General features: G+C 53.7%; 2 protein-coding genes across 3 annotated transcripts in view; one reads left to right on the top strand and one right to left on the bottom strand.

The window, feature by feature from the left end:
• Positions 1 to 1,093: 1,093 nt before the first annotated feature.
• PIK3IP1 (phosphoinositide-3-kinase interacting protein 1) lies at positions 1,094 to 12,036 on the top strand. 2 transcript variants are annotated; one of them, XM_082668232.1, is made up of 6 exons: positions 1,094 to 1,471; positions 2,414 to 2,530; positions 2,625 to 2,744; positions 3,624 to 3,824; positions 3,925 to 4,003; positions 10,425 to 12,036. In XM_082668232.1, exons 1-6 carry the CDS (start codon positions 1,399 to 1,401, stop codon positions 10,627 to 10,629), a joined length of 795 nt encoding a protein of 264 aa, XP_082524358.1. In that variant the 5' UTR covers positions 1,094 to 1,398; the 3' UTR covers positions 10,630 to 12,036. The 2 variants fall into 2 exon arrangements, with proteins under 2 accessions (XP_082524358.1, XP_082524359.1); XM_082668233.1 differs by lacking the exon at positions 3,624 to 3,824.
• A 1,031-nt stretch (positions 12,037 to 13,067) lies between these two features.
• The window catches only part of LIMK2 (LIM domain kinase 2), a 55,864-nt gene continuing 44,013 nt past the window's right edge, over positions 13,068 to 24,918 (bottom strand). The window contains exons 8-16 of the mRNA XM_082668103.1: positions 24,506 to 24,692; positions 23,587 to 23,673; positions 22,814 to 22,945; positions 22,513 to 22,569; positions 20,329 to 20,394; positions 19,219 to 19,393; positions 18,427 to 18,482; positions 17,204 to 17,361; positions 13,068 to 15,031 (exon numbers count right to left, since the gene is read on the bottom strand). Coding sequence (XP_082524229.1) covers positions 14,887 to 15,031; positions 17,204 to 17,361; positions 18,427 to 18,482; positions 19,219 to 19,393; positions 20,329 to 20,394; positions 22,513 to 22,569; positions 22,814 to 22,945; positions 23,587 to 23,673; positions 24,506 to 24,692 — 1,063 coding nt within the window. The 3' untranslated portion in view covers positions 13,068 to 14,886. The remainder of the gene's footprint in view (positions 15,032 to 17,203; positions 17,362 to 18,426; positions 18,483 to 19,218; positions 19,394 to 20,328; positions 20,395 to 22,512; positions 22,570 to 22,813; positions 22,946 to 23,586; positions 23,674 to 24,505; positions 24,693 to 24,918) is intronic.

Below are 24,918 nucleotides of genomic sequence, written 5' to 3'. Positions count from 1 at the left end.
TTGTGTGGGGAGTTAGGAGAGTGATTGCAAAAACAAAGCAACATGTCTTATTTAATGGATGGAAGGAATCAAACATTGTCAGCAAACGTCTCCAAAGAGTAAACTAAATGTATCTTTCTGTCCTTTCCATGTCTGAAATCTGAGTGTAGTGAATCCAAATTCACTTCAGATTAGTTGGTTTGACATTAGCTTTCTTCCTTGAGAAAACTTTTGACATTTATGTAGTAAAGTTTTCTTCTTTTCCCTCCTCCCTAAATTACTGCCTGCAAGATGCAAGCCCTCAGATCCAAACAGTATCCCATTTCTATTTTGAGATTTGCCTGAGTCACAAGGTAATCTTGGCAAATCACTCCGCTCTATCTCTTAGTTTACTGAGGCTGCCTGGGAACTGGAGCTGTCAGCCAAACAGGAAGAGAGCTGTGTTGCCTAACTCCAGAAGGTCTCAGTCCTATGGATGTGGTGAGGTTTAATGATGGATATAAACGGCTGCAGATGGAATTCCCACAGGGTGGGGGTGGCGGGGGGGGGGGGAAGGCAAACATTTTACTTCCTCTATAGGAACTCAGGGCTGGTAGAAAGGCCAGACTATTAAATATAGCTGAGCAGATATCTCAATGTGTCTGCAAGACATGTGTTTCCAACTAAAGAGACCCCTTCTGTATTCCTACTTATTCCTACTATATATGACACCCCAAACCCCAAATATAAGCAAAGGTATGTGACTGATCTGACCCTGGCAAAGTTACACTGTTTAAAAAAAAAAAGAGTCAGTGTTTATAAACACGTATAAACTACAAAGGCCCTTTTTCAAGAATGGGTATAAAGAGCTGCTTCCACCTGGATGCTCTGATTTGTGCCCCATCCACGGTCTCAAGTTCCTCCTGGTTGTGTAGCTAGCATGTTCTCCCTAAGTGGTTCTGCCTTAGTCACTGTGATTCTAAACTCCCTGCCCCCACCCCCACCCCCAGTGATGCCTCTTGACAAAATTATTCTTTCTGTACTCACACAAATGGAAACAGAAGAGATGAAAGGCCCCGGGGATGCAGACAGTGCAGGTCTCAAGCTGAACCACTGCTAAGCACAACCTGAACTTTTCTGCCTCTCTTCGCTTGGCTGAGTTCCTCTCCTGACTCAGGGTAGAGTGATGAGCCTGGCATAGGAGGCTTAGGACCCAGGGGGCGCCTTTCAGCCGAGAGGAAAAAAAAAAAAAAAACAAAAACCACCTCGCTGCAGCAAGCTGGCTGGGAAGCTCCCAGTTCTAAAGAGAGGCTGTTTACCAGAAGAGCATAACAAGGGCAGGTCTGACTGCAAGGCTGGGAACGGGAGGCAGAGCCGCCGCCAAGGGGACCCCGGTTGGACCCTGGTTGGTCAGTCACCTGCAGGACGAAGGAGGTGAGGATGCTGTTGGCCTGGCTGCAAACAATCCTCGTCGTCAGCAACATGCTCCTGGCAAAAGCCTATGGATCTGGAGGTGAGATTACTGTCTTTCCTTTCTGCAGTAACTTAATGAAGCAGAAAGGGTAGAGCTCCCTATTTCCCAAGCAGGAAGGAAGATGACAGGAAACGAAGCTTTTAGCAGGTTCCTGTTGTCCCATGAAAGCCTTTTTTTTTTTTTTTCCCCTTTCTCCTTTCCCTGCCAGGAGCTTGCAGCTCCATCTTTGCCATTAAGAACAAAGGCAAGTAGCCACTTTCTCTTTCCTTTTCCTTGCCTGTGGCTCATGAGTGGATGGAACTTGGGGGTTCATCTCCCCTACTCCTAAGTACTGTTCTTTTCAGGGGCTTTGCACAGTGTCACCAGAGCGCAGGCCCTCCTCCCTCAGCCCCTTCCTGCGGCTCTCCTGCTGAGGCGAGTGGGAGTTTGGAGTCACATCCAGGCAGCGATGAGGCTGGTTCCCTCTGTCTGAGGCTCTCTTTTCCGTGACTGAATCAAGGCTTTTGTAGAATTCTCTTGGGAGGGAGTGTTGCCTGTGGAAGTGTGGCCACATCCGCAGAGAAGGGAACACAAGAGTTTATGTAACATGGAATGACAACACAGGGATGGATTTCGGGTCCGGCTGCCCACCGACCGAAAACTCCCATCGTCTCCAGAGAGAGACCTGAACCCAGGGCTCCCCAGCACCCTCCTGCAAACTGGCCACAAGTTCCAGAGCGACAACCCCTTGGGTTGTGCGGTGCTTTGCGGCTTACGAAAGAGAAAGAAAAGAAAAAAAGCTAATACTAAGCGTTGGGGGCCGGGCACCGGGCACCGGCTGGGGGCTCTTCACGCGCTCTCCCTCCCTTCTCTTTCCGGCCTCACAACCCTGCGAGGCAGACGGGGTTTTCCACGTGAGGGCAGCGTCTCCCAGCTGGGGTGGGCCCGGGCTCCCCTGCCCGCCACTCAGTGTCCTGTCCGGGGGACTCCTCTTCCTCACAGGCTGCTTCTGGGACAACGGCCACCTGTACCGGGCTGACCAGCCGTCTCCCGCACCGGGCCTCCTCTGTCTCAACTGGCTGGACGCGCAGAGCGGCCCGGTATCTGCCCCCGAGTCGGGTGAGTGCCTGTCCCGCGAGGCGGGCCTCGGGCGGGCGGGCGGGCGGCGGCTGCGTCCCGGCCCCGGCCCATGGCGCCTTCTTTCCCCTCCCAGGCGCCGGCAACCATAGCTACTGCCGGAACCCGGACCAGGACCCACGTGGGCCCTGGTGCTACGTCAGCGGCGAGACCGGGTCTCCCGAGAAGCGGCCTTGCAAGGACCTGCGCTGCCCAGGTACCCGCTCGGGACCCCGCGCCCAAGGGGCCAGAGAGCCGTCAGCGCACGTGCGGCCGCGCGACGCCGGCCGGCCCCGCCCCGCCCCGCGCCGTCCGATTGGCCAGGGCTGTCTCCAGGCCGCGGGGCCCGAAGCCCATTGGCCAGCGCCGCCGCCTGGAATGAGCTCATCCTCCGCGAGCGCCTAGTAAACAACCGTGGGCCGCGAGGCCCGGCCCCTCGGCCGAGCTCCCTGCCCCATGCTTCGCCTGGGGAGCCGCAGAGTCGCGCGTCCCGGGTCCACGCCCTTAGTGAGACCTTGGGCGTTTACGGACCTCTTGTGGAGCGTCTGCTGTGTGCTAGGCACTCAGCTCACAGCACCCCCGCCATCCCCAAGAACCAGTTTGGGGGATCTGAGCCTCAAAGAGAAGTTCAGCGATTTACCAAAGGCAGTGACAGGGTCCAGGTTTGAATCCAAGTTTCTTAGACTCCATAGTGCATACTTGTGGCTCCCGGCGCAGCAAGACGATTCTCTAGGATTAAATGGGATATGTAAACATATAACATAGGGATTGGCATAAAGCTTGGGCTCAACAAACCTGAGCTGCTCAGAGGAGTCATCGATTGTTTCCTGGCATAGGGGGGGACCCCTGGAGGAGGTGGCAGCTGAGCTGGACCTTGGAAGATGGCAAGGATTTGAGCATATGAAGACGTGGGAGGCAGGAGAGGCCCTTTCTCATAGCCTTCCCCTCACCTTGGCCTCGTCCCAGCTATGGTGCAGCCCTTAGGCCTGGTCTTGCCCCTAGGTCTTGAAATAAGTGCGTTCTAAGGTGGGCCCCCTCGTCTCCCCCCAGACTCAAGGCACTTTCTGATGAGAGCTGTTTCCCACTTCACCTCCAGAGACCACTTTCCAGGGCCTGCCAACCTCTACAACAGAAACCGAGGAGGTGTCTGAAGTGCCAGGAGGAGATGAGGTGCAGGTGTTTGCTCCTGCCAACACCCTGCCTGCCCAGAGCGAGGCCGCTGCCGTGCAGCCAGTGATTGGGATCAGCCAGCGGGTGCGGGTGAACTCCAAGGAGAAAAAGGACCTGGGAACCCTGGGTATGACTGCCCACCCCTGTCCTTGTGGGATTTATTGAGAAATGTTTGCTGATTATCTGGGGTGGAGATAATGGTATACCTTGTGTCCTGTCCTTGGCAGGCTACGTGCTGGGCGTTACCATGATGGTGATCATCATTGGCATTGGAGCTGGCATCGTCCTCGGTTACACCTACAAGAGGTCAGTAGCTTCTCTTCTGGGCTCTCTGAGAGAGGAGAGGAAGGTCCACAAAGTCAAAGCAGACTCCTTTGTGGCATTCTTACCCATAAAGGAAGTGAGGTGTTGGAAGAGGAAAACCAGCTCAAGATGTAGAGACTTGGTTCTAGTCTTTACCAGGTGACCTTGGACAAACCCTTTCCTTTGGTGCCTTTACTCCTCACCCCAAAGCCTCCTGAGGTAGGGGTTCTTGTTCCCCATTTTACAAGTGAGGAAGCCTTCATCAGAAAGGTGAAGTAAGCTTGCTCAAGGTTATACTGCCTGGGAGTGGCTGGATTCAAACCCAGCTCTTTTGACACCACATTCCCTGATGTCTAATCCAGCATGCCTCGTGTGGAAGTGAGTGGCCCTGCAGAAATCAGGCTGGGATTTCATTGCAGGGACCCTGAGATTGAATTCTTTCTGTGAGTTATAAAATTCTGGTACTAGAAAAAGTTCCCAGCCACTGCTTTTGCAGTTGGGGCTTGAATGTCCTGAGCCATAAGCAGTGGGATCTCCTTTAGGACAGGAGGAAGGAAGTGAGTAAGAGGATAGGGAGTCTGTTAGCTACTCTACACCACATATGAGAAAGCCAGAGAGGCTACCTGGGAAACTCAGGGACATGACCTGTGGTTGGGACGGCAGAAGGAGGAATGCTTATTTTGAGAGGTCCTCTGAGATGCCATGTGGAAAAGGGTCTCAAAGCCAGTGACAGATGCATGATGATAAGCCAGAGTTATGCCCGTTTTTACAGCACTAGCTAACTCTGGGAAAATTATTTGCAAAATCTTGGGCAAAATCAGGGGATTTGACTTCTAGTCCAGAGTATGTGTGATGTTTCTTTTCTATGGTCTGGGAAGCCTTCCTATAAGGGAAGTGATGTGGTGGCCTGCATTTTCCAGGGGTGAAGACCATGTCTGAGCCCACAGCCCCAGTGGGTCACCCAGCATTAAATAAACTGAGGTGTCCTTAGGGCAATGTAGTCAGCCTCCTCATTTTACAGATGGAAAAGGGGAAGTGTTGGGTAAGAATAATAACAACAATAGCAGCAGTAGCGAACATTTACCAGAGGCCAGGCACTGCTTCAAATGATACGCACACTTTAACTCAATCTTCGCAATCACCCCTTATGAGGTAAATGCTGTTATTATCCCCAGTTTACAGATTAGGAAACTGAGACAAGAGAGGATATGTACCTTGCTTGAGGTCACACACCTAGCATTTGGTGGAGTTAAGTCTTAGCCCTGCCACTAACTAGCGATCTGTGTGACTTTGGGCAAGTTGCTTCTGTTTGCTACTCCAGGGCACTGCTGTAGCTGAGGATGCGACTGCCTGGCACATAGTAAGTGGTCAGTAAACCATAGCTATTTTTCTTTTCTGTAAAATGTGGGTACTGCACTAGCACTCTCTGGGCCCCAATGCTTCTCTGATCGTCTGTGATTCAGGAAGCACAGTTCAGAGAGGGGAAGTATTGACCTGAGAGTGTCTCCTGACTCCTAGTGCAAGGTTGCTGCCCTCAGTGGGATGGTTGACGTGGCAGGTCCAGAGGCACCTGCTTGTCATTTCACAGAGTCAGAGGAAATGATGGGGAGACCCTGGTTATAGTTCGTAGTCAGACCCAAACTGTGTTGGCTGAGTCTAGCTGTTGAAATATTTCCTCCTTCTTCAGCCACTGGATAGCAGTTGGCTCTCCTCCAATCCTGTGACAGTGTCCAGGCCTCCAGGTGCGTGAACTGACTGCTAAACGTCCTTAATTGCAAGCTCAGTTCTTAGGCCCAATGAGGAAGCCAAGCCTTTTTCTTCTAGATTTGTTCCTTCAGGCTGTCACAGGATTGCCCCAAGGCCTTGTGTTTATTTTCCTGTAAACTCAGGGCGAGGCACCAAGTCATCAGACTCCCTGTCACTAACCATCGGACCACCCCTTCCCTCGTCAAAAGTGCTCTGAGCACAGACTGTACAACAGGAAACCGCATGTGGGCTGGAGGCAAGCTCTCAGCCCCTATCTCTCCCCAGAGTCAGAAAACAGTGTTCTGGAAAGCGCTGTTGAGCGCAGGTCCTGCTGCTTCCCTGCACCTCCGTTTCTTGTTTCTTGTCTGTTCAGTGGGGCTGTATCCCCACTCCACACACACATACCCACCCCAGATTACCATTAAGTATTACGTGTAAACAGTAGAACACCAATCAGGTTAAATAACCACTAGCTGCCAGCATTTATTGCATGCTTTCTTAATAAGCGAGGCCCCACTGAATGCCCTTCCCTGATGATCACGCCCAAGCCTCAGGACCACACTAGAAGGACCACTTTTACACCGTTTTACAGTGAGAAGCTGAGAGCCAGGGAAGTTAAGTGCTGTGTCCAAGCTACACAGCCAATAAGGTGTGTCTAAGGATTGCCAGTATCTCCCAAAAGTCCAGCGAGGCCCAGGAACTTCATGCCAGTTTGCATTGGATTGCATAGGACAGTAGGAAAAATTGGAACTTTCAAAATAAAATAGCTGGGTTTAAAAGTTAAAAGAACCAGGATCTAGTTCTGGAACACCCAGTTCTGGGTGTGACAGTGGACAAGTCATTTACCTTCTCTGATCTCCTCATATGTAAAATAGGGGCAGGAGATTAGTGATGATACTCCCAGCTCTAACGTTGCCTAAAAAAAGACGATATTACCTGGTGGTGGCTGCAGGCAGTACTGAGTTCAAATCCCAAATCCACCATTTGCTTGAATAAATGATTAAACCTCTGTGCATCTGCCTTCCCATCTCTGAAACAGAGATCCTAATAGATGCCACATAGGTTTGTTGTGAGGATGAAATTAGTGTAGTTTGGGCAGACAGTTGGTGTTCCTAACCTTAGCTGCCTTGAGAAACTTGTCCTGAGCAGCAGTGTGGCACAGCACTGCTTCTGACTGAGAAGGGAGCAGTGGCTCAGAGTTACATAATAATTTGAAGGAACCCGTGTTACCTGAAGGAGGTCTCGGGTGCCTCCAATCAACCCCCCAAAGAGGATGTCAGACACAGGCAGCAGCTCCGTCCACACATGCTCTCTCTGGCCAGCCCAGCTCCCGGTCCTGGCCCCAGAGCAGTCAGGATAGAATTACTGCAAGCCATGAGCCCCCCTATCCCCCTCCCCACAAAGGCCAGGGAGAGAGCTTTCCCCTGGCCGGGAGGAGCAGGCAGTACCAGGCTTCCTCTCAAGGGAGGCAGGGCAGCAAGTGGGGGCCGTGAGGGCTCAGCCTGGCGGGTCTTTGTCCTGGTTGTCTGGGCCACGAGGTTCAGGTGGCCAGTCTGCAGCTCCCTGCCCCTGCCACTGCCCCTGCAGCGTCTGTGCTCTGGCTCTGGAGGGAGTATTTATTTTCTGATACAAAGGCAAGGGAAAAACTGTAAGTCAACACCACTCTGCCTGCTTAAGAGAGGAGCTGAGTCAGTGAATAAGTCTTTTGTTCTTTCTTGGCTGCCAGACAACAGCCTGGCTGCCCCCCCTACCCCTAAAAGGTGGTGAGAAGGGGCTGAGCCGCCTGGTGGTCAGTGCAGCAGTCCTGCTGGCCTCCCTCAGACCTCAGAAGGGGCTGGGGGCAGCCACCGCACCTCCAGGACTCACAGGCACCATTAACAGGAGGCACGTGGGGTTGGGTGTGTCTTGAGGCTTCTAAATGGAAGAGACTGTCATCCAGATGAGTCCCAGCACCTGCTTCCTTCATTACCCTTGGCTGCTCTTCCAGCCCGGCTCTGCCCCATTAATCCAAATTGATTTTTCCCCCCTAAAGCAGCAGTACCCAACCTTTTTGGCACCAGGGACCGGTTTCATGGAAGACAGTTTTTCCACGGACGGGGGTGGAGGGGGGGGCCATGGTTCAGGCGGTAATGCGAGCGATGGGGAGCGGCAGATGAAGCTTCGGCTCATTTGCCCGCCGCTCACCTCCTGCTGCGTGGCCCAGTTCCTAACAGGCCACAGACCGATACCAGTCCACGGCCTGGGGGTTGGGGACCTCACCCCTGCCCTAAAGACTTGTGTATGATGCAGCCTGACCATTATCAACGGCTTGGCTGACCACAGCTGGATGCTTGATAAAGGAGGTAGCTGAGGAAAGCAGGGCTTTGGAGTCAGACTCCAAAGCCTCACTTTCTTCTATAAAATGTGGGTGATATTTGCAGTCTTGCAAAGTTGGGTGGAAGGTGAACAAAGATGGTACATGTATAAAGTGTGTGGCATCCAGTAGGTGCATAGGTAGCTCTTCTCATGCTGGATGATGGGAAGGCCATTTCCTGGCACCTTAGTGGGTCCTCAGGAAGCATGAGTTCCTGCTTTCCCTCTTCCTCCAGCCCCTTAGATTTTGAAATTCAGGCCTGGCCTAAGACTCTTGGCAGATACTCTCCTTCTTTTGTAAATGGCCTTTTGGTCTTCTGCTGGCTTGGGGGCTCCCTTAATAAAATTAAACCGAGACCTTCCAAGTTTCTCCCTACATGGGCGGACTTGAAGAATCTAGCATTTTGTTTTATTACAGAGGTAGGTGTTCTCTTCGATGCGGCAGCAGCTGTAACCAATGGGCAGTGCCCAGGGGCAAAGTGAATCTCAGGCTGTGAGTGGGAATGCACTTGGTCCAGACAGCCCTGTCCTCATGGCCCTCCATGGCCCCTCTGGGTGCTCTGGGAGGTCCTCTGCTGCGGGGGTTGGTGGTGTCCAGTACAGAGCCTGATGAGGATGGGTAGGAGCTGCAGGCTTACACATTCAGAAACTTGGCCACCCAGGGTGAGTCAGGGAGATGAGCTAACAGGTTTGCCTTCTGTGACCTTACAGTGAGAAATAGGGAGTCAGGGCACATGTCATGTGTGGGATCTCACAGAATGTTAGGGTCCGTGTAGGTTAACAAGTCCAACTCCCTGTTTTACAGACGATGAAATGAAGGCCCCAAGAGAAGGGGAGTGGCTGAGGTCACACAAATAATACTCACCTTGGCTGGTCAGTAGGAGAGTTCCCTTGGGAACCCAGATTAAGATAACGTTGCTTGGTGAGTCAAGTCGTTTTCAGGGCAAATCATAACAGCCTCCTATGAGTTTTACAGCAGTTCCACTGTTTTTGAAATGCTTTCCCATCCATTATCTTATTTGGAGGCAGATATTATCCCCATTTCACAGATGAAGAAACCAAGGCTCCCCGAGGCCAAGTGTCACACAGCCAAGGCTGGGCTGCTCCAAGTACAGACAACTGGTTTATTTAAAGACAGTTGTGAGGTACCTGTGCCAGCTTTTCCCCGTCCAGCCCCTGCTGTTTTCTCAGTGTTACTCTCCAGTCTCTGGACACTTTTGTCATCGCACCTCACATGGTGATGGCTGTGTAATCCATCTGATCTTGGCCGTCTCCCCAGGGAGTCTGAAGCAGGCCTGTGTTGCTGCCATCCATTGGCTACTTGTTTCAAGGCCTCTTTGGGGTGGGCTCCTTCCGGAAAGATTTCCTCTGACAGCTGAGCCCACGTATCTAGTTGCTGTGTCAGACGATGCTGACCTGCGTGCTGGGGGCTGGTTCTGGTGTGCAGTGCGCTAGGCACACACCAAGCCCTTTGGCTTGCAGTGGGGGTGGCCTGGTCCCGTGGGGTGGGCAGAACATGTGCAGCTGGAAGACTGGGTGTGTGAGTCTCTGCCTCACTGTTTCTTTGGGGGTGACCCTGATCGGGTCAGAACTTCTGTTGAGCATCAGCCTGAGTCTGACAGACTTGGGTTTGAGCCCACCATGTCATTTGGAGAGTTCAGTTTCTCTGGACTTATTTCCTCATCTATAAAATGAATGATAAGACCCAATTGTTAGGGTTCCGAATGAAGTGAGATAACGCTCATAAAGCTCTTAGCATGGAGCGGGCACTTCATGTGCGTGAAATGGGGCAATATCAGGGCCTGATTGGGTCATTGAGCACCATGAGAATTGGAAGGCGTGTGAAAACTCAGGGTCCCATGGTCATTGTCTCCCATTGACCTGAGCAGCCCTCAGAGTCCTTTTTGGCCCCTGCATGGTCCCTGTTTCTAGCCAGGGCTCACAGCTTCTGGAAATTTTGGATAAGATGTCTCAGAACAGGATGGTCAGGTCAGTTTTCTGGACAATTTTATAGGTGAGGGCTGAAAATTCTCTGGGTCTTGTGGCACCTTGGGCTGAAAAAGCAAAACTCCACCTTGCTGTAAGAGTCTCTTTCCTACACAGTATCTTCATTGAGCCCCACTGCAGCTGTGTGAGGTTCATGCAGATGAGGTTTAGGGGCTCCTTGCTGAGTTAAGGCAGTCTGGCAGAACAGAAATCTAGGCCATGAGCCACTGACTGGCTGTGACCATGGCCAGCCCCTGCCCCTGCTGGGCCTCAAGATGCCACCTTAGGAGCAGAGCCATGCAGGAGGCAGAGCCTGAACGCTTCCCTCTTCTCCTGCCAGGGGCAAGGACCTGAAAGAGCAGCATGAGCGGAAGGTGTGTGAGAGGGAGATGCAACGAATCACCCTGCCCTTGTCTGCCTTCACCAACCCCAACTGTGAGATCGTGGATGAGAAGACCATTGTGGTCCACGCCAGCCAGACTCCAGTTGACCTTCAGGAGGGCAGTGCCCCCCTCATGGGCCAGGCGGGCACTCCAGGCGCCTGAGCCCCCCATGATGGGCAGGAGCCCATGCAGACAGTGGTGCAGGACCGCCTACCCACCTACAGCTGGGAGGATCTACACTTTTTGTTGTGGCTAAAAACCCCCACTTATTTTTTTGGTTTGTTTTTGGTGAATCCTAAGACAAGCAGGTGGTACTGTGGGCTGAGGGTGAGGCTGGGTGGGGTCCTACCAATGCTGTTTCTCCATCCCATGGAGCAGGATTTTGCCCGTGGATGGAGGCAGCGGCAGTCCCCACAGCAGTGCTGCCAACAGGGCCTTCCAGTGCCCCGGAACTGAACCAGGGATGGACAAGGAGCTCCCCCAGCTCCTCTGTGCTTTATTGTCCAAGATGGCCTCAGCCTCTGCCTCCCCATGTGTTCTCCTTGGGCTTGAGTGGTGCACACTGTTATTCACAGTTCAGGTCATGTAGGTTGAGAGGCAGTATTTAAAAAAGATATTTAGTTTTTTAAATATTTGGGATGCAATTCCCTGCAGACCTCTGAGAAATGGAAATAAGTCTGTACGAAAGTCAGAACTGTGGGTTGAGAACGGGATCTAGGCGGGGGGGCTGCTGGCAGTGATGTGCCTTGACAACCGTGGGCTGGGCCCAGGGACTCTTCCTGTTTTGAAAGTAAAGGAAGGGAAGAAGCGCACTGAACATTCCACTTAGGAAGAGGGTAAAGAAGTATCTGCAGCTGCCTCAGGCCACAGGACCCGAGTGGACCTGGGGTGTCCCAGACGGTCTCTCTTCGGGGTAGATAGTGACCTTTCATTCTTCAGGGGTGAGACAGCAGCCAGCTAACCTACGGGAATGACACTGTGGGTGAGGCCTTGTGAACTGCTTCTGAGAGGTTAACCTGGAAACCCACTCGGAGGCAGGGTGATGGAGGGGGCTTCAGGACTTGGCACCTGCCTCGGCCCAAATCTGCAGGTGGCTCTGTAGCCTCCAGGCCAGCGCCTTCCTGTGGGGTCAATAGGGCAAGGGCCACGACCCCTAACTTGTAAAATAATCATAGAACCATTGAGGGACCTTAGGGTGCCCGAAGCCTTTTGGACAGAGGGGCCAGAAGTGGAAACTGACATTCAGGGTCACAGAAGAAGCTACCAGCACGGCCAGCCCTGAGGCCCTGATATCACGCTCGGAGGCCTTAGCACTGCTTTCCGTCCACAGAGCTTCCTTCCCAAAGCCCTGCCACTGCCTCACATGGAGAGGGGTTAGTGGGGCCCCGTCTCTCCGGCAGGCTGTTCTGGAAGTGATTTGCTGAGGGGACCTAGGCCTCAGGGGGTCCCTTGTTGGTAGAGATGCAGAAGAGAACATTACTGGTTTCTACTTTTCTATAAAAGCATTTCTCTGTGTACATGTTTTATATACCTCATTCTGACACCTGCCTATAAAGTGCAGGAAATTGCTCTGCATTCGACTTATATAAATTAAAAAAAAAGGACGACTCCATATTGCCAAGTTTTTGTGGGGTATCAGGACCCTCCTCCCAAAAGTTGGGAAGTTTTTGGTTACCTTGTCAACACCTGCATGGCAAGCTCTGGCTCTCTGTCCTTCACTCAGGCCCTGCACCTAGGAGGCAGCAGCAGCTGGATGGTTGGGAACTGCAGCCTCCGTGTTTGGGCGTCGCAATCAGGAGCTTTTCAGGTCGAAGTTGCAGGGAAGATGGTATGTGGCATCCCAAAGGAGGCTGGTCACTGCAAATCCTCTTCCCGTCAGCATTCTTTCCGAGGTGGAGATAGTTAAAACGAACATCCAGGCAGCCCCTGGCAGGGGCTGGAGACGGGGTGGTGGGTGGTGGTGCTGTAGCAGCCGAAGGAGGGATAGGTGTGCAGATGGGGGAAGAGTCTCCAGGCTCCCAGGAGCAGCTCTGGGCTGTGGAAGGTCCCTGCGGGGGTGGCTCCTAGGGCTCCAGAAGAAGCTACCAATGGGAGTTCGTTGGGTTTTTTAGCAGGGACTTAGCAGTAGGTTCTCAGCCTCTAGGAACACTTAGGGTGACCTCTACCCATACTCAGACACTGCTCTATACTTCTAGAAGCAAGGGGCACCCTAGAGCATCAGTTTTTCCAGGAAGCAGATCCTGCCCTTCAGTTGGACTCCAGCTTTTGGAGAAATCACCTTTGGGTATGTGGATGCCTAGTGTGCCCGGGATCCTACAAAGCCAGATCGCAACATCTTGCCCAGCCGTCACCCTCCACGACAGACCCCATGTGCAGAAGCAAGAAACAGGTCTCCCCCTGAATACTTGCAGGGAAACACCAGGGGTGGGGGTGACTTGCATGCATTTCTTCCTTTAATGAAGGTGGCACCCAGCCCTGCAGAGGACTCCAGGATAGCCTGGCTATGGGAGCGCACGCATGTCAGAGGGCGGCAGCGTATGGCCCTGAAGGGATGACTCAGGCAGGAGGTGGGAGTCAGACCTGCTACAAGGCCGGGGCTGCCTTAGGTGGGTCGTGCATGTTCTCTGGAGCAGGCTGGTGTCTGTGTAAGGAGGGGAATCAGAGGTGGGGGGCACGAGAAGTCCCTGCCGAGGGGTCAAAGTGGCCAGCACACCCTCCACGTGCATCTCCCTGAACCAGGCTGCAAGTCACTCTCTCACTCTCAGCATGGTCGGTTATGTTAACTGCTTAATTTATTTGGTCTGCTCAATGGCCCCGCTTGGGCCCACTCCCCCACACTTGTGGGGACCACTGAGGCACCACCAGCCACACAATGCTGGCCTTCCCGCTGCCGGGAGCCCAGGGCTCAACCCTACAGCAAACCTGCACACTCCACACTTAAGTATGGTCTAGACAGCAAGGAAACTCTGGCCAGAGGTGACATCTAGTCCCACAACTCATCAGGTCTATGTACAGCGTTTCACATAACACCCCACAGATATAACAAGATAGTCTGAACAGCAACCGTTCTCCTGCATCACTCCCACCCACCTCCTCCCCCCCCAATATAACCACCATTGCAGTAAGATCCCAAACCCACTCCTAATCTGTTAAATATGGTGCAAGGTCCCACTTATGGGGAGGCAAATCTACTTGTATTCAAGACCCCCACCCCAGCTCTGGAAGCCAGGGTAGAGGGTGTCCCCTGGGCTTTTCAGCACCCACAGCTGTGAGCTGTGGCTCAGGAGACTGGGGCCAGGAGCTCATGAGCTGGGCCAGCCAACATGGGAGGTAGAAGCCAGAAAGCCCGGCTCGGGGAGATGTCCCCCGCAGCACCTCCGCTCTGGGACTCTGCCACCACATCTTGCCACCCAAGCTGCTGCCTGGATCAGGCACAGTGAGGGGTGAGCATCGGCTGCCACGAGGACAAGGCTGGGAGACTGCTGAGATTCCCAGCACCCCGCCCCATACACTGGGCCTGCGACCAGCCACACTGTCCTCCAGAACCCACCTAGCAAAATCCCAGGCTCCTGAGGTGCCTACCAGGGTGTGAGTGACAGCAGCCAGGATACTAGAGCTTTCTAGCAGGCAGGGCCTCTTTCCTTCCAGCCCCAGCCTCTTCCTGCACTTGCGGCTGACTGCTTGTGGGAGGCAGAAAGGAAGTTCCCAGCCAGTCTCCAGCCGCTCAGTTTGAGAACACGGGGGGAAGCTCCCCCTCGAGCTGATGTGGCCCCTGGGCCCGGGAGATGAACAGAAACCAGCCCTTCCCCTGACTCCTGGCCGGACACACTACAAACCGACTAAGGGACCCTTCAAAACCTACTCCCTTGACCCTGCCCAAGGGAGGGCAGGATGTGGCGTGGAAGGGGGTAGCACCACTGTCACTTCACATCCTTGGATGGCCGCTCACTCCGCCACGCTCTCATGAGAAGTCCTTCTGCACCAGCTGGATCAGAGGCTTCAGAGCCCACAGGCAGGTGCACCTGGGATCCTGCCCAGCAGGTCCAGGTCACAATGATTAGTGTAAGCAAGAGCCTCCCGGAATCCACTGCCAGGGAGTTCCCGAGTGGTCATGAGTAACAGATTCCTCCTGGCACGGGGACCAGGCTTTTTTTTTGTTTGTTAGTTTGTTTTCTTCTTCACAGCTTTCAGGCGAGTGTTGGATTTACAGACAGTAACCAGGCCCCAGAACCTGTGGAGGTGGCTTCCCTGGTGCTGCACCCGCTCGCCTCCTGGGGAGGTAGTAGGGATGGCTGGTTCTGCTTCTAAACAAGCTGCCAATCCACAGGAAGCGCGGAAGGCCCTGCCCACAGCAGGGATGGGGCGCAGAGGGGGCAGTGCTGGCTGTGGAACGCCCCCCCGCAGGGGGCTGGGCCGGGGCTAGGGGGGCGAGTCCCGGGTCAGGCCATATTGCACGGTCACTGTGTGGTCCAGCTCCTCCAGCTCTGCAGGCAGTGGGATGCCCAGGTCCCCAAGGTACAGGGAGAGGGCCTCAAAGGAGTCCTCCAATTTGGAGAATGCTGGTCTAGAAAGAAAAGGAGTTGGAGACAGGTGAGATACGGGGGTGGTGGCGGGGGGAGAGAAAGGGTGGCACAGAAGGCACCCAGGCCTGCGGCTCCACTGCTTCCTGGGTGTCTGACCTTGGGCAAGCCCCTTAACCTTGGTGTACCTCTGTGGGAAACAGTGGTCATGTAACTGTGTAGGATGTTGCTGTAAAGATGAGAGATAATAACACTGGGAGAAGGCTGGTCTGGCAGCTCAAAAAAAGCAAGTCCAGGAGAAAAAAAAGCCCATCCCATGTCTTGGAGAAAATGCAACCATCACAGGTGGGACTGGACTAAGTACCCTTTTAAAGATCCTTTCCAGTTCTCAGACTGTTTCCACATCAATGGATCTGCCCCGGGAGGGGCATTTCATAGACTCTGGTAGCCCTTCCCAAGGAGTAAAGCAAACGCCTGGCTCCTAGTGCCCTGGAGACAGCTCAGCTGCCCTGGAACCGGACACCTCAGGCTTACTCTCCCACCTCCTCCTTGATTCTGCTTAGATATCTTGTCACCTTCTTGGCAAGGCCTACTCTGTATAACTTGCACCCTAAACAATCCTTTCCTCGGCTTGACCCCTTTTTCCATAGCATCTGTCACTTCCTCATATGCAACACAGTTTGTCATATCTATTGTTTATCACTTCCCCTTGTTAGAATGTGAGTCCCCGGAGGGCAGGCCCCTTGGTTTTGTTCACTGCAGCATCCCAGAGCTTACGAACGCAGCGTCTGGCACTCAGTAATATTGTCTGAATTAAACAGACATTTACAATGACTGAGAAGGGATATTAGCAAACGAATATTGTGTGGCTTAACATTTTCTCCTCATGCTCTTGTTCTGGTGTGACTGAAGGATTTTGGTCCTTTGGTCCATGAAGGAACAAGATTCAGAGCCTCCCACCAGCAAATCCCAAGTCTAAAGTGGATCTTCGGAAATCATTTAAAAATAAAGGTTGGGGGCCTCCCTGGTGGCACAGCAGTTGAGAGTCCGCCTGCCGATGCAGGGGACATGGGTTCGAGCCCTGATCTGGGAAGATCCCACATGCCACAGAGCAACTGGGCCCGTAAGCCACAACTACTGAGCCTGCGCGTCTGGAGCCTGTGCTCCACAACAAGAGAGGCCACGACAGTGAGAGGCCCGTGCACTGCGATGAAGAGTGGCCCCCGCTTGCCACAACTAGAGAAAGCCCTTGCACAGAAACGAAGACCCAACACAGTCAAAAATAAAAATAAATAAATTAAAAGAAGGCTCAACATTAAAAAATAATAATAAAAATAAAAAAACAAAATCAATGTAACTATTTAAAAAAATAAAAAAATAAAAATAAAGGTTATGTGCCAACTGGTTATCTTGGGGGGGATGGAGCTGGGGAGTGGGGAGTGCTGAGGGGCACACTGCTCAGGAGATTATAGAAAACGTATACTTCCTGTCCTATATATTTTGGTAATGTTTGAATTTGTTTTTTAAAAGAAACATAATTTTTGATAGCAGAAGCACAAAGGTTCTAGTTTTCTAATGCACAAACTTAAAAAGACTCAATAACTTTGGTAATAATGAAAGCTATAACCTGAGAAGAATAAAGGTAATTTTAAAAGATTTCTTTAAAGGAAGAAAATGGCTAAACGCATAAAGATGCTCACAGTAGTAACACCTATTGTAAGGAGAAACTGGAAAAACCTGAACATCTACATTATGTATATTATGTGTTCATACAGTCTCCTAGTGAATTCCATAGTCAACAAAAATGATAATCTGGAATACTGGGTAGTGACAAAATGCAGAGCAAAATGTAAAGCTTTTCTCTATTTGACATTATAAATGTACAAAACATATGTATTTGGACATGGACGTTGGGAATATGGAAACGTGGAGACACTTATGCTGTTAGCATGGTGTAGCTTTGGGTGAATTTCCTGCTGTTAAAGTTTCTTTTAACAGCTGTCTCTGGGTTACATCCAGGTCACTTACTACGATACCCTCGTCTCCCGTCCCCTCGACTGGCATGTCAGGGTTGTCAGGTGGCTTTGGTGGTTGACAGCCATCCTCGAACTCAAGGCTTTTGCCACCCCAGTTCCTGGGAAGGGCTTGGGGATGGCTGAAGGCAGGGGCGAGCATCCCAGGACCATGCGGGTTGGCAGACAGGAGCGGATACCAACCTGCTCTCGGGCTCCAGTCTACAGCAGATGGCGGCCAGGGGGAAGAAGGCTGGGGGGCAGTCCGTGGGGACAAACTTCTCCCAGAAGAGCTTCACATTGAGGCCGAAGTCCAGTGTTCGGGGCAGGCAATCAGGATCTGCATACACCTGCCCAATAATCTGCAGGTGGGAAGACAGTGGTCAGGAATGGGCTGCTGATGTGCAGTTGCATGGCAGGGGTGGGCCATGCTGGTGTGTGGACAGGACAGGAAGGATGGTCAGAAGAGGGAGGTAAAACCCGTGCTTGGAGGGCTCCACCTCCCCCGTTTCTCCAAATCTTGCTAATCCAGACTTGTCTCTCGACTGAGAGCGTGGTTACTGAGGAGGGTTTGGAAGAGGCCTCACTGCAGCAGAAGCACAATATTCCCAACTGGCCTCTGGAGGGGCAGCTTCCACCCACCCGACCCTGCCCTGCTCTGTACCCTTCTGTCTGTGTCCCCTGACAGAGTTTAGGCCCTGAGAAGGTTGGCGCTGGGTCTGATTCAAGTCTGAAACCCTTTGGCGCCAGACCAGTGCTTTGTACGCAGTAGGTGCTCAAGTGATCTCTGTTAGAGAACAATATTTTTAAAAACCTTCCTTCATTATTCCAACCATCCCTCTTGTCTCCTCTACCACATCTCACTCCGTGGGAAGCACAGAAGCCTTTGAATGTATGTACTCGACTCAGTGCTTCAAGACAGACTGAGCTAAGCTCCTGAGGGCAGGACTCTTTCCGTGACTCACTCTGTACCCCACAGAGCCTAGCGCTGTGCCACACGGGCCAGCGCTTCCTGGAGTGTCTGCTGCTCCTTGTTGGGCTGAGGGTGGGGGCAGCACGAGTGCCTGGGGAAGGTGGCACAGAGGGAAAGGCTACATCTGGCCCAAGAGCTAGAAGGACAACCTCCTGCCCTTCCTGGTGAAGTTTCGTGTCCCGCCCACCCCCTTACTGGCCATGTGACCAAGAGCAAGCCACTGCCCCTTTCTGAGCCTCAGCTTCCTCACCTGAATAAGCCCGGCCCAATCCTTCTCATGGCACCAATGAGACTCGAAGGTGTCAACAGATCTGTGATAAACTACACAACCCTCCACTGGTGTTGATTTTATGGCAAGCTACTCATCTTAGGAGGAGGAGGAGCCCCAGTTCTGACTAGGGGGCCGAGCTGCTGGGCCTGCTGCCTCAGTCCCAGCCTCCATGCAGGAGCTCACCTCACAGAGGACAATCCCAAAAGAGAAGACATCCACGGTCTCATCGTAGCTCTTTCCTTGGGGAACACAGGAGAGCAGGCTATTAGGTTTAGTCCCTTCTCTGCTCTGCACTGAGTCTAGAGCCAGGTCAGGCCACAGCCAAGAAACAGGGTTAGAATAGGTTCTGTGGGGATGCCCCAAAGGTTGCCCTGGATAGACACCATCTGAAAATCACCTTTCCTCAGTCCTGGGTGGGCTGTCTTGGAGAAATCTTGTGAAACAACACTGCCCAGGATGAAACTGCATGGGATAGTGAAAGAGAATTGGACCAGGGTTCATATGGACCCTGACACTGCCTGCTGTGCGTTCCTGGGAAGATTCCTAAACCTCTCTGGGCTGCAGACTCCAGAAAGGGTGTATCGGACCATTTCTGAGGCCTCACAGCCCTGTGTGGTTCAAGAATCCAATGAGCATCTCTGGCTGGTTAGAGCATTATCCACAAGGGGGCGCCACACTTCAGTTCTCAGCACGGAGAGAGAAGAAAAGGCAATGAACAGCCTGAGCTCTCAGCTACCCTTGGTGCTCAAAAGCCACAGTCAGACCGCAGCGTGGGCCCAGAATGGGGCACTGGCCAGCTCGCAGGACTGAGCTCAGGGAGGGAGGGGTTTATGAGGTCCAGCCTGGCAGGGGATAAAAACCATCTAGCCCTCAGCTCTGGGTACCTGGCCTTACACTTCACAGGCCTCCCCTGAAGCCCCCAGGGCTCTGCTGAGAGATGCGGCCCCACCTCCCCTCTGGGGCGTCAGGACTCACCATTCAGCATCTCAGGGGCCATCCAGTAGGGGTTTCCCACCACCGTGTAGCGTTTCTTGCGGTCACTCTTGCGCAAGGTACGCTTCTTGGTGGTGGCCTTCTCCACTGGGGGCTTCTTCCTCTCCTCGACTATGAGCCGTGACAGCCCAAAGTCTGCCACCACCACGGTCTTGTCCTGGGAGGACAAGGGCCAGGTTAGCACCTGGTGGGGACATTTCCAAAAGCAGCCACTGGGAAGGGGAGAAAAGGAGTGTAGCAAAGGGCTGTCTTAGCGAATGGGGCTCGGCGTTTGTTTTTTCACTGTCTGCTCTCTGCACAGAGCAGGTTCCCCAGGCCTGGGGGTGTTCTCAGCAGAGGCGCTGGAGCCTGGAGGGGTAAGGCTCTGGGACCCGGAGAGTGGAACTCAGAGGCAGGACAGAGGATTTCTTTTGTTTTGTGTTTTTCTCATCCTGCCTTGTTCCCAGAAAGATTTAAGGCCGTGGCTAGAACCAGGATAAGACAGAAAAAGACAAGGTGGAGGCATTCAGTGGGGGGACGTAGGGGAGATAAGCTCTTCAAACAGCTACAAGGCAGTCATGTGGAAAAGGGATTAAGACTGTTTGGTGTAAGTCCAGAGGGCACAGCCAGGGCCAGTAAGTGGACACCCAGGAAGCCACACTGGAAGTCAACAGGAGTAGTAACATTGTAACAGCCAAAGCTGACCAGCAACGAGGACGGAGGCTGGCCCCAAACCAGTCACTGTGAATTTACTAGCTCTGTGGCCTCGGGCTGAGGCTTCAGGTGCCAAGGCTGTAAAACTGGGTCCTCAGTGAGTTGCTTTCACCATCACAGGGCAAAACCAGGAAAAGCGACAGGGCTCTATGTACAGTTAAGGAACTTCTCAAGTCCCTTTTAACCAAAGGATTTCAAAGCTGCTACTGGGAGGAGGTGGGATTCGTCGGCATGTGTTAGGAAGCCCCTGGAAGACAGAGGAGGGCACTGGAGGCAGCAGGAAGGGCAAGACAGGAGCCCTAGGTGATACCTCTGGTCTAAAGCAATAGGGGACAGTCTCCCTGGTGACAAGGAGGCCAGGAGGACCGCCCTGGGGAGGCCCAGAGTGGTGGGACATACCAGCTTGATGAGGCAGTTGTGCGAGTTCAGATCCCGGTGGATGATACACATCGAATGCAAATAGGCCTGGAACAGAAGTATGAGCTGAGGCCAATGGGCAGTTAATCAACCAGATGGTGACTCTGAAACTGGGGGCCACAGAACCTGCTCTTCTCCCAGGTCATCCCCACCCAGCTTCGGAACCAACCCGGACTCCAGAGCCCTCCTGCTGTCACTCCCTTGTCCCACCGACAACAGAAAGCCAAAGGCCGCCGGGGCTTCCCCTCTTCCTGACGCCATTTCCTGCCCATCCTCTGTTCACTGACCCAACCCAGTGGATGCTGTCTCCTCAAGTCTCCGACTCCACTGGGCCCTGGCCCTTGCAAGCCTCCATCCCCTCTACCCACTTTACTTAGATGCCCCACCTGGGTACATTGCTCCTGCCCCTTCACACCCTCACCCTCACCCCAGTCTCTGGCTTCAGCCACTCTGGATCCTTCCTGCTGTGAAAGGGCAAGTGGCCTCCTCCTGGTCCAGCTGGCTCTGTGCTCCCAACATCCCCCTCCCCTGAGACTCAGCACCCTCCCCACTCCCTGTGGTCTAGTGGTGAGGATTCGGTGCTCTCACTTTGACCTCTCCCTCTTCCTACCCAAATGTTTCCAAACTGGTCTCTACTTGCTATTTCCCCCCTCCAGGCCTCCGCCTCTGGCTCTTGTCATCCTGGAGCCACTTCCTTTCCCTTCCCTTCCCCAGCAAGAGGGGAAGGAGCCACCCCCCAGCCCCCTGCAGCCCCCACAGCACTGCTTCCGGCCGCTGGGCTCCTGGAGCTGCTCACATGCCCAGGGAGCTCTTCCTGACCTGCCTGCCACCCCTCCTCCGAGGCTGCCCATGCCTCTCCCGAGACACCTGCCCTCGAGACGCCTGCCTTTTCCTTCCGGCCTCCTCAATGTCAGCGCCTCTCAAAGCCACCTTCTCTTCACTGCTGACCCCCACGAACCACCAGCACATCAGCCTCAGCAGATGCCTATCCTATCCTAGCTCTTCCCAAACCCGTTTCCCGACCATCACTCCCCCCCACCCCCCGCCCCCGGCAGTCTGGTAGATGACACCACTGTTCTTCTAGGCACCTCAAGGCACCCCGGGCCCACCTCCCCCCACCCCTGCTCCCTCACTACCAACCAGTCTCCATTCTGACTCCACCCTGCCTCCCAGTCTCCTGGTCCCACAGCCCCACTGTAATTCAGAAACCTGAAAGGTTTCATGACTCCCAACCCAGGTCTCCCTGCCCTGAGTTCTCCCAACTCCCCGCCAACCTACTGACCACACCAGAGTCACCTTCAAAACAGCACAGCTCTGGTCACGAAATGTTCTTGCTTAAAAATCTTATATGTGTGTCTTTTTGGCTTCCTAAATAAAGTCTGGACTCCTTAGCTTAAACGCAGGGATTTTAATGTCCCCCCTGTCTAATACTGTCTTCATGGACCCCACATAGAACAGCAGGCATTAAAATCTCGGGCTTGGGGGTCAGACCAACTGACCCAAGCTCCTAGCTCCGTCCCTGTGTAGCTCAGCTTCTCATCTGGAACCAGGGCTGTCATGAGAGGTGCTAGTCCCTCAGCTCAGTGCCCGGCTTGGAGAAAGCACTCGGCAGTTGTCACTGTCCCTGTCGCTGTGACTGGCACCATTCTTTCCCAGTGAAACAGACTATTTCCTCCTCTCTCCTCCCAGCTCTTTGCTGCTCTTATCACCCCAACCTTGGGGCCTCTCTGCCAAGAGGAACTTTCATGCAATTCTGACCCATCCTTCAGGGCTCAACTAGAACACAATTCCCAATTCTCTGATTTCCTAGGCAGTGAGGTTCTCTGCTCTCTCTAAGGGCCCTCAGCACCTGGATGCCCCTGTGACAGCAGGGCCAGGCTGCCTCGTGCTAGTTTGCTTCTCCAGTTCGCCTTGCCCATACCCTGTTTGCTCTTGAAGACTGGGAATTCTTTGAGAGTAGAGTTGTAAGTTGAGAACAGCCAGCGGTGGGCAATTTTCACTGGCACAGAGAGAAGCTTGATAAACAGGTGCTGAAGGACCCAGTCCATGCAGGCTGCCCAGGACAGGGTCTCTGCCTTTCAGTGCCTGCCCGCCATCCCTGCACCTCTCCTGACCCCCCACTCCCAATACCCCTGCTCCGCTGGCAGGGCTGTTGGCAGGACTCACCATTCCAGAGGCGATGCCTTTGGCAAAGCTGACCTTCTGCTGCCAGGGGAACGGGTCCTACAGGATGGAGGAATGCCCATCAGAGGCTTCTGGGCCCTGTCCCACTTGTGGTCCGGGCCCCGTGGGTCAACATGATCTGCCAGCAAACCCTCCCTGCCTGTGCCCAGTCCCGCCCAGCACGGCCCTTTGTAGGCAAAGCAGTGGGCCTCTCTGGCCATCATGGTTCCAGAGTAGTGGTGACAGAGGTGTCCCACAGACAACCCACCAAGGCTCTTGGGAACTTTGGGGGTGGCACGCTCACCACGCTGCGCAGAAAGTCCTTCAGCGTGCCCCCCTCGATGTACTCTGTCAGCAGGTTCAGCTTCTTGTCCTTGTACAGCACGCCGATGAACTTGAGCACGTTGGGATGGTCCAGGCTGCGCATCACCTTCACCTGAAGGAGGGGAGGCCAAGGAGGGCGGGTGGTTTCTTTCTCACCCCTTCCCTCCAGGGAGTCAGCTTGACAAATGTGACCTGCATCTCCCACCTCCTATCTCATGTGCTGTGGAAGAAGGCCCCAGGTGGATGGGGATGGTCTCCCAGGCCTCACCCCTGGGAGCCTGCCTTTCTAGGAGCTGCATCGGGGGAACTGGAGTAGGAGGACCCAAGGCCTGGAGGGCAGCACCCAGTGGAGCAATGGAGAGAGGTGGGAGAACCGTGTCAACATTCAAGGTGCCAGGCTCCCCGGGCACGGCGTTCAGGTGGGGTCACAGCATCGAGCTGCAGTGAACTGGTCTGTGTTCATGTCCATCACCCCACACTCCACGAGCTCCTCTGAACCACATCTCGTGGTACCCAGCTCATGCTGTCTTTAGTGTTTGTTGCACAAATAATTATGCTGTAATTTAGAGGGGGCAGGGACGTTCCTCTAAATGATTTTTTCTGCCTTAAGAAAGTGATTCCAAACTAAGTTTCCTCTTGAAATCTTTTTTTTTTTTTTGGTGCCAAAAGCCGGGATTGAAATCATTATTTAGTAACAACTTCCGTCTTCCAACACTGACATCAAACTCCTAACCCCCACACTCCCCTTCTTACCTCAGTCAGAAAAGTCTTCTGTGTCTCCTCGTCACACCGAATCAACTCCTTCATGACCATCACTTTGCCAGTGGCTTTGTGTGTCACCTAAAAGGAGGGTGACTGTTACTGGTGCAGAGACCAGAGGTGGTTCTGGGGAACTGTGTGAAAATCGATGTAACTGGCCATCCCATCCCCTGGAGGACACACTGAAGTAACCGGATAAAACTGACAGAGCTCATGTGTAGAACACACAGCATGGGCCCCGGGGGACTAAGAGGGGAGCACACCCTCCTCCCTGGAGAGCTGGGCATGCACAAAGGAGAAGCAAGAATCCAGAAAAGGGACATGTGGGAGGAGGCGGCGGGGTGGGGGGGGGGTGGGGCTGCTGCCAAGCCAAGCAGGGTCTCTGGTCACCTGACACAGAAGCATGTCCCCTGGGGGAAAAGGAGTCTAGGGGCAGGAGGGTCAGTGCCACAGACATGCACCAGGGAGCTGGGTGGGTTGGGAGTGAGCTCTCCAGCCCCAATGCCCCGAAGGCTGAGACACATGGCTTACCTGACCCCCCCCTCCCAGCTCTCAGCAGAGGAGGAGGAGAGAAAGAGAGGTTAGTCCCCGAGACTGTTCAGCAGGGAGGCAGGAGCCACTCCCAGCACCGAGGCCTCTGGGCACATAAAGACACCCACTGACTGGAGGCAGGAGGGCCACGGGAGAGCTCGTCCCCACCCGGGGCTCCAGGTCCACCAAGCTCACTTCAGCAGCAATGCTGCCCTTCGGTGGCCTGGGAGGGAAGGGGTGCGGCCCTCACACCATCACCTCCAGCCAGGAGTGAGGTCTGGTATCCTGCAGGGCATCAGGGAGGCCATGTGATAAGAAATCCCCAAAAGAAGGTGAGAGGGCTAGGGGGCAGAGAGGTGGCACAGCTGCCACCAGTGCTCACCTTGATGGCCTGCCCAAAGAAGCCCTTTCCCAGGACCTCCCCGTGGATCAGGTCACATGGCCGGAAGATCTGCTGCGAGTAGCTGCTGGAACAGCGGAGGGATTCTGAGCGGCTGATGTCACGGCTGAGCAAGAGGGGCTCCTTTGGGGAGCTGGGGCCAGGGGACTTGGAGATGCTGTTACTGCGCCTGAGGATGAGGAAGGATGAGGGTAGGGACAGGGCAGTCCTCAGAGACCCGCCAGGAAAGCCTAGAGGCAGGAACCTCAGGTCCGTCCTGTCCGTTCCAATGTCTGTAGTTAGGGTGCTGTGATGCGGGAGGGGACTCTAACATCAGACAGATGTGTCATCTAGGGGCTGCAGACATCTGCAGCCCATTTAAGCATGGTAAAATCACATTCAAAGTGGGAATCCTA

This window comes from Grampus griseus, assembly GCF_964374135.1.
Source record: "Grampus griseus genome assembly, chromosome: 12".
Taxonomy (NCBI): domain Eukaryota; kingdom Metazoa; phylum Chordata; class Mammalia; order Artiodactyla; family Delphinidae; genus Grampus; species Grampus griseus.
The sequence above is the reverse complement of the archived record's forward strand: the minus strand, read 5'-3'. Positions and strand labels throughout refer to the sequence as shown.

Excerpts from the sequence above, each read along its gene's own strand:
- PIK3IP1 (XM_082668232.1), top strand. The coding sequence starts at position 1,399 with ATGCTGTTGGCCTGGCTGCAAACAATCCTCGTCGTCAGCAACATGCTC. Across the intron at positions 1,472-2,413 it reads AAAAGCCTATGGATCTGGAG|GCTGCTTCTGGGACAACGGC; the intron begins GTGAGATTACTG and ends TCTTCCTCACAG. Across the intron at positions 2,745-3,623 it reads CAAGGACCTGCGCTGCCCAG|AGACCACTTTCCAGGGCCTG; the intron begins GTACCCGCTCGG and ends CTTCACCTCCAG.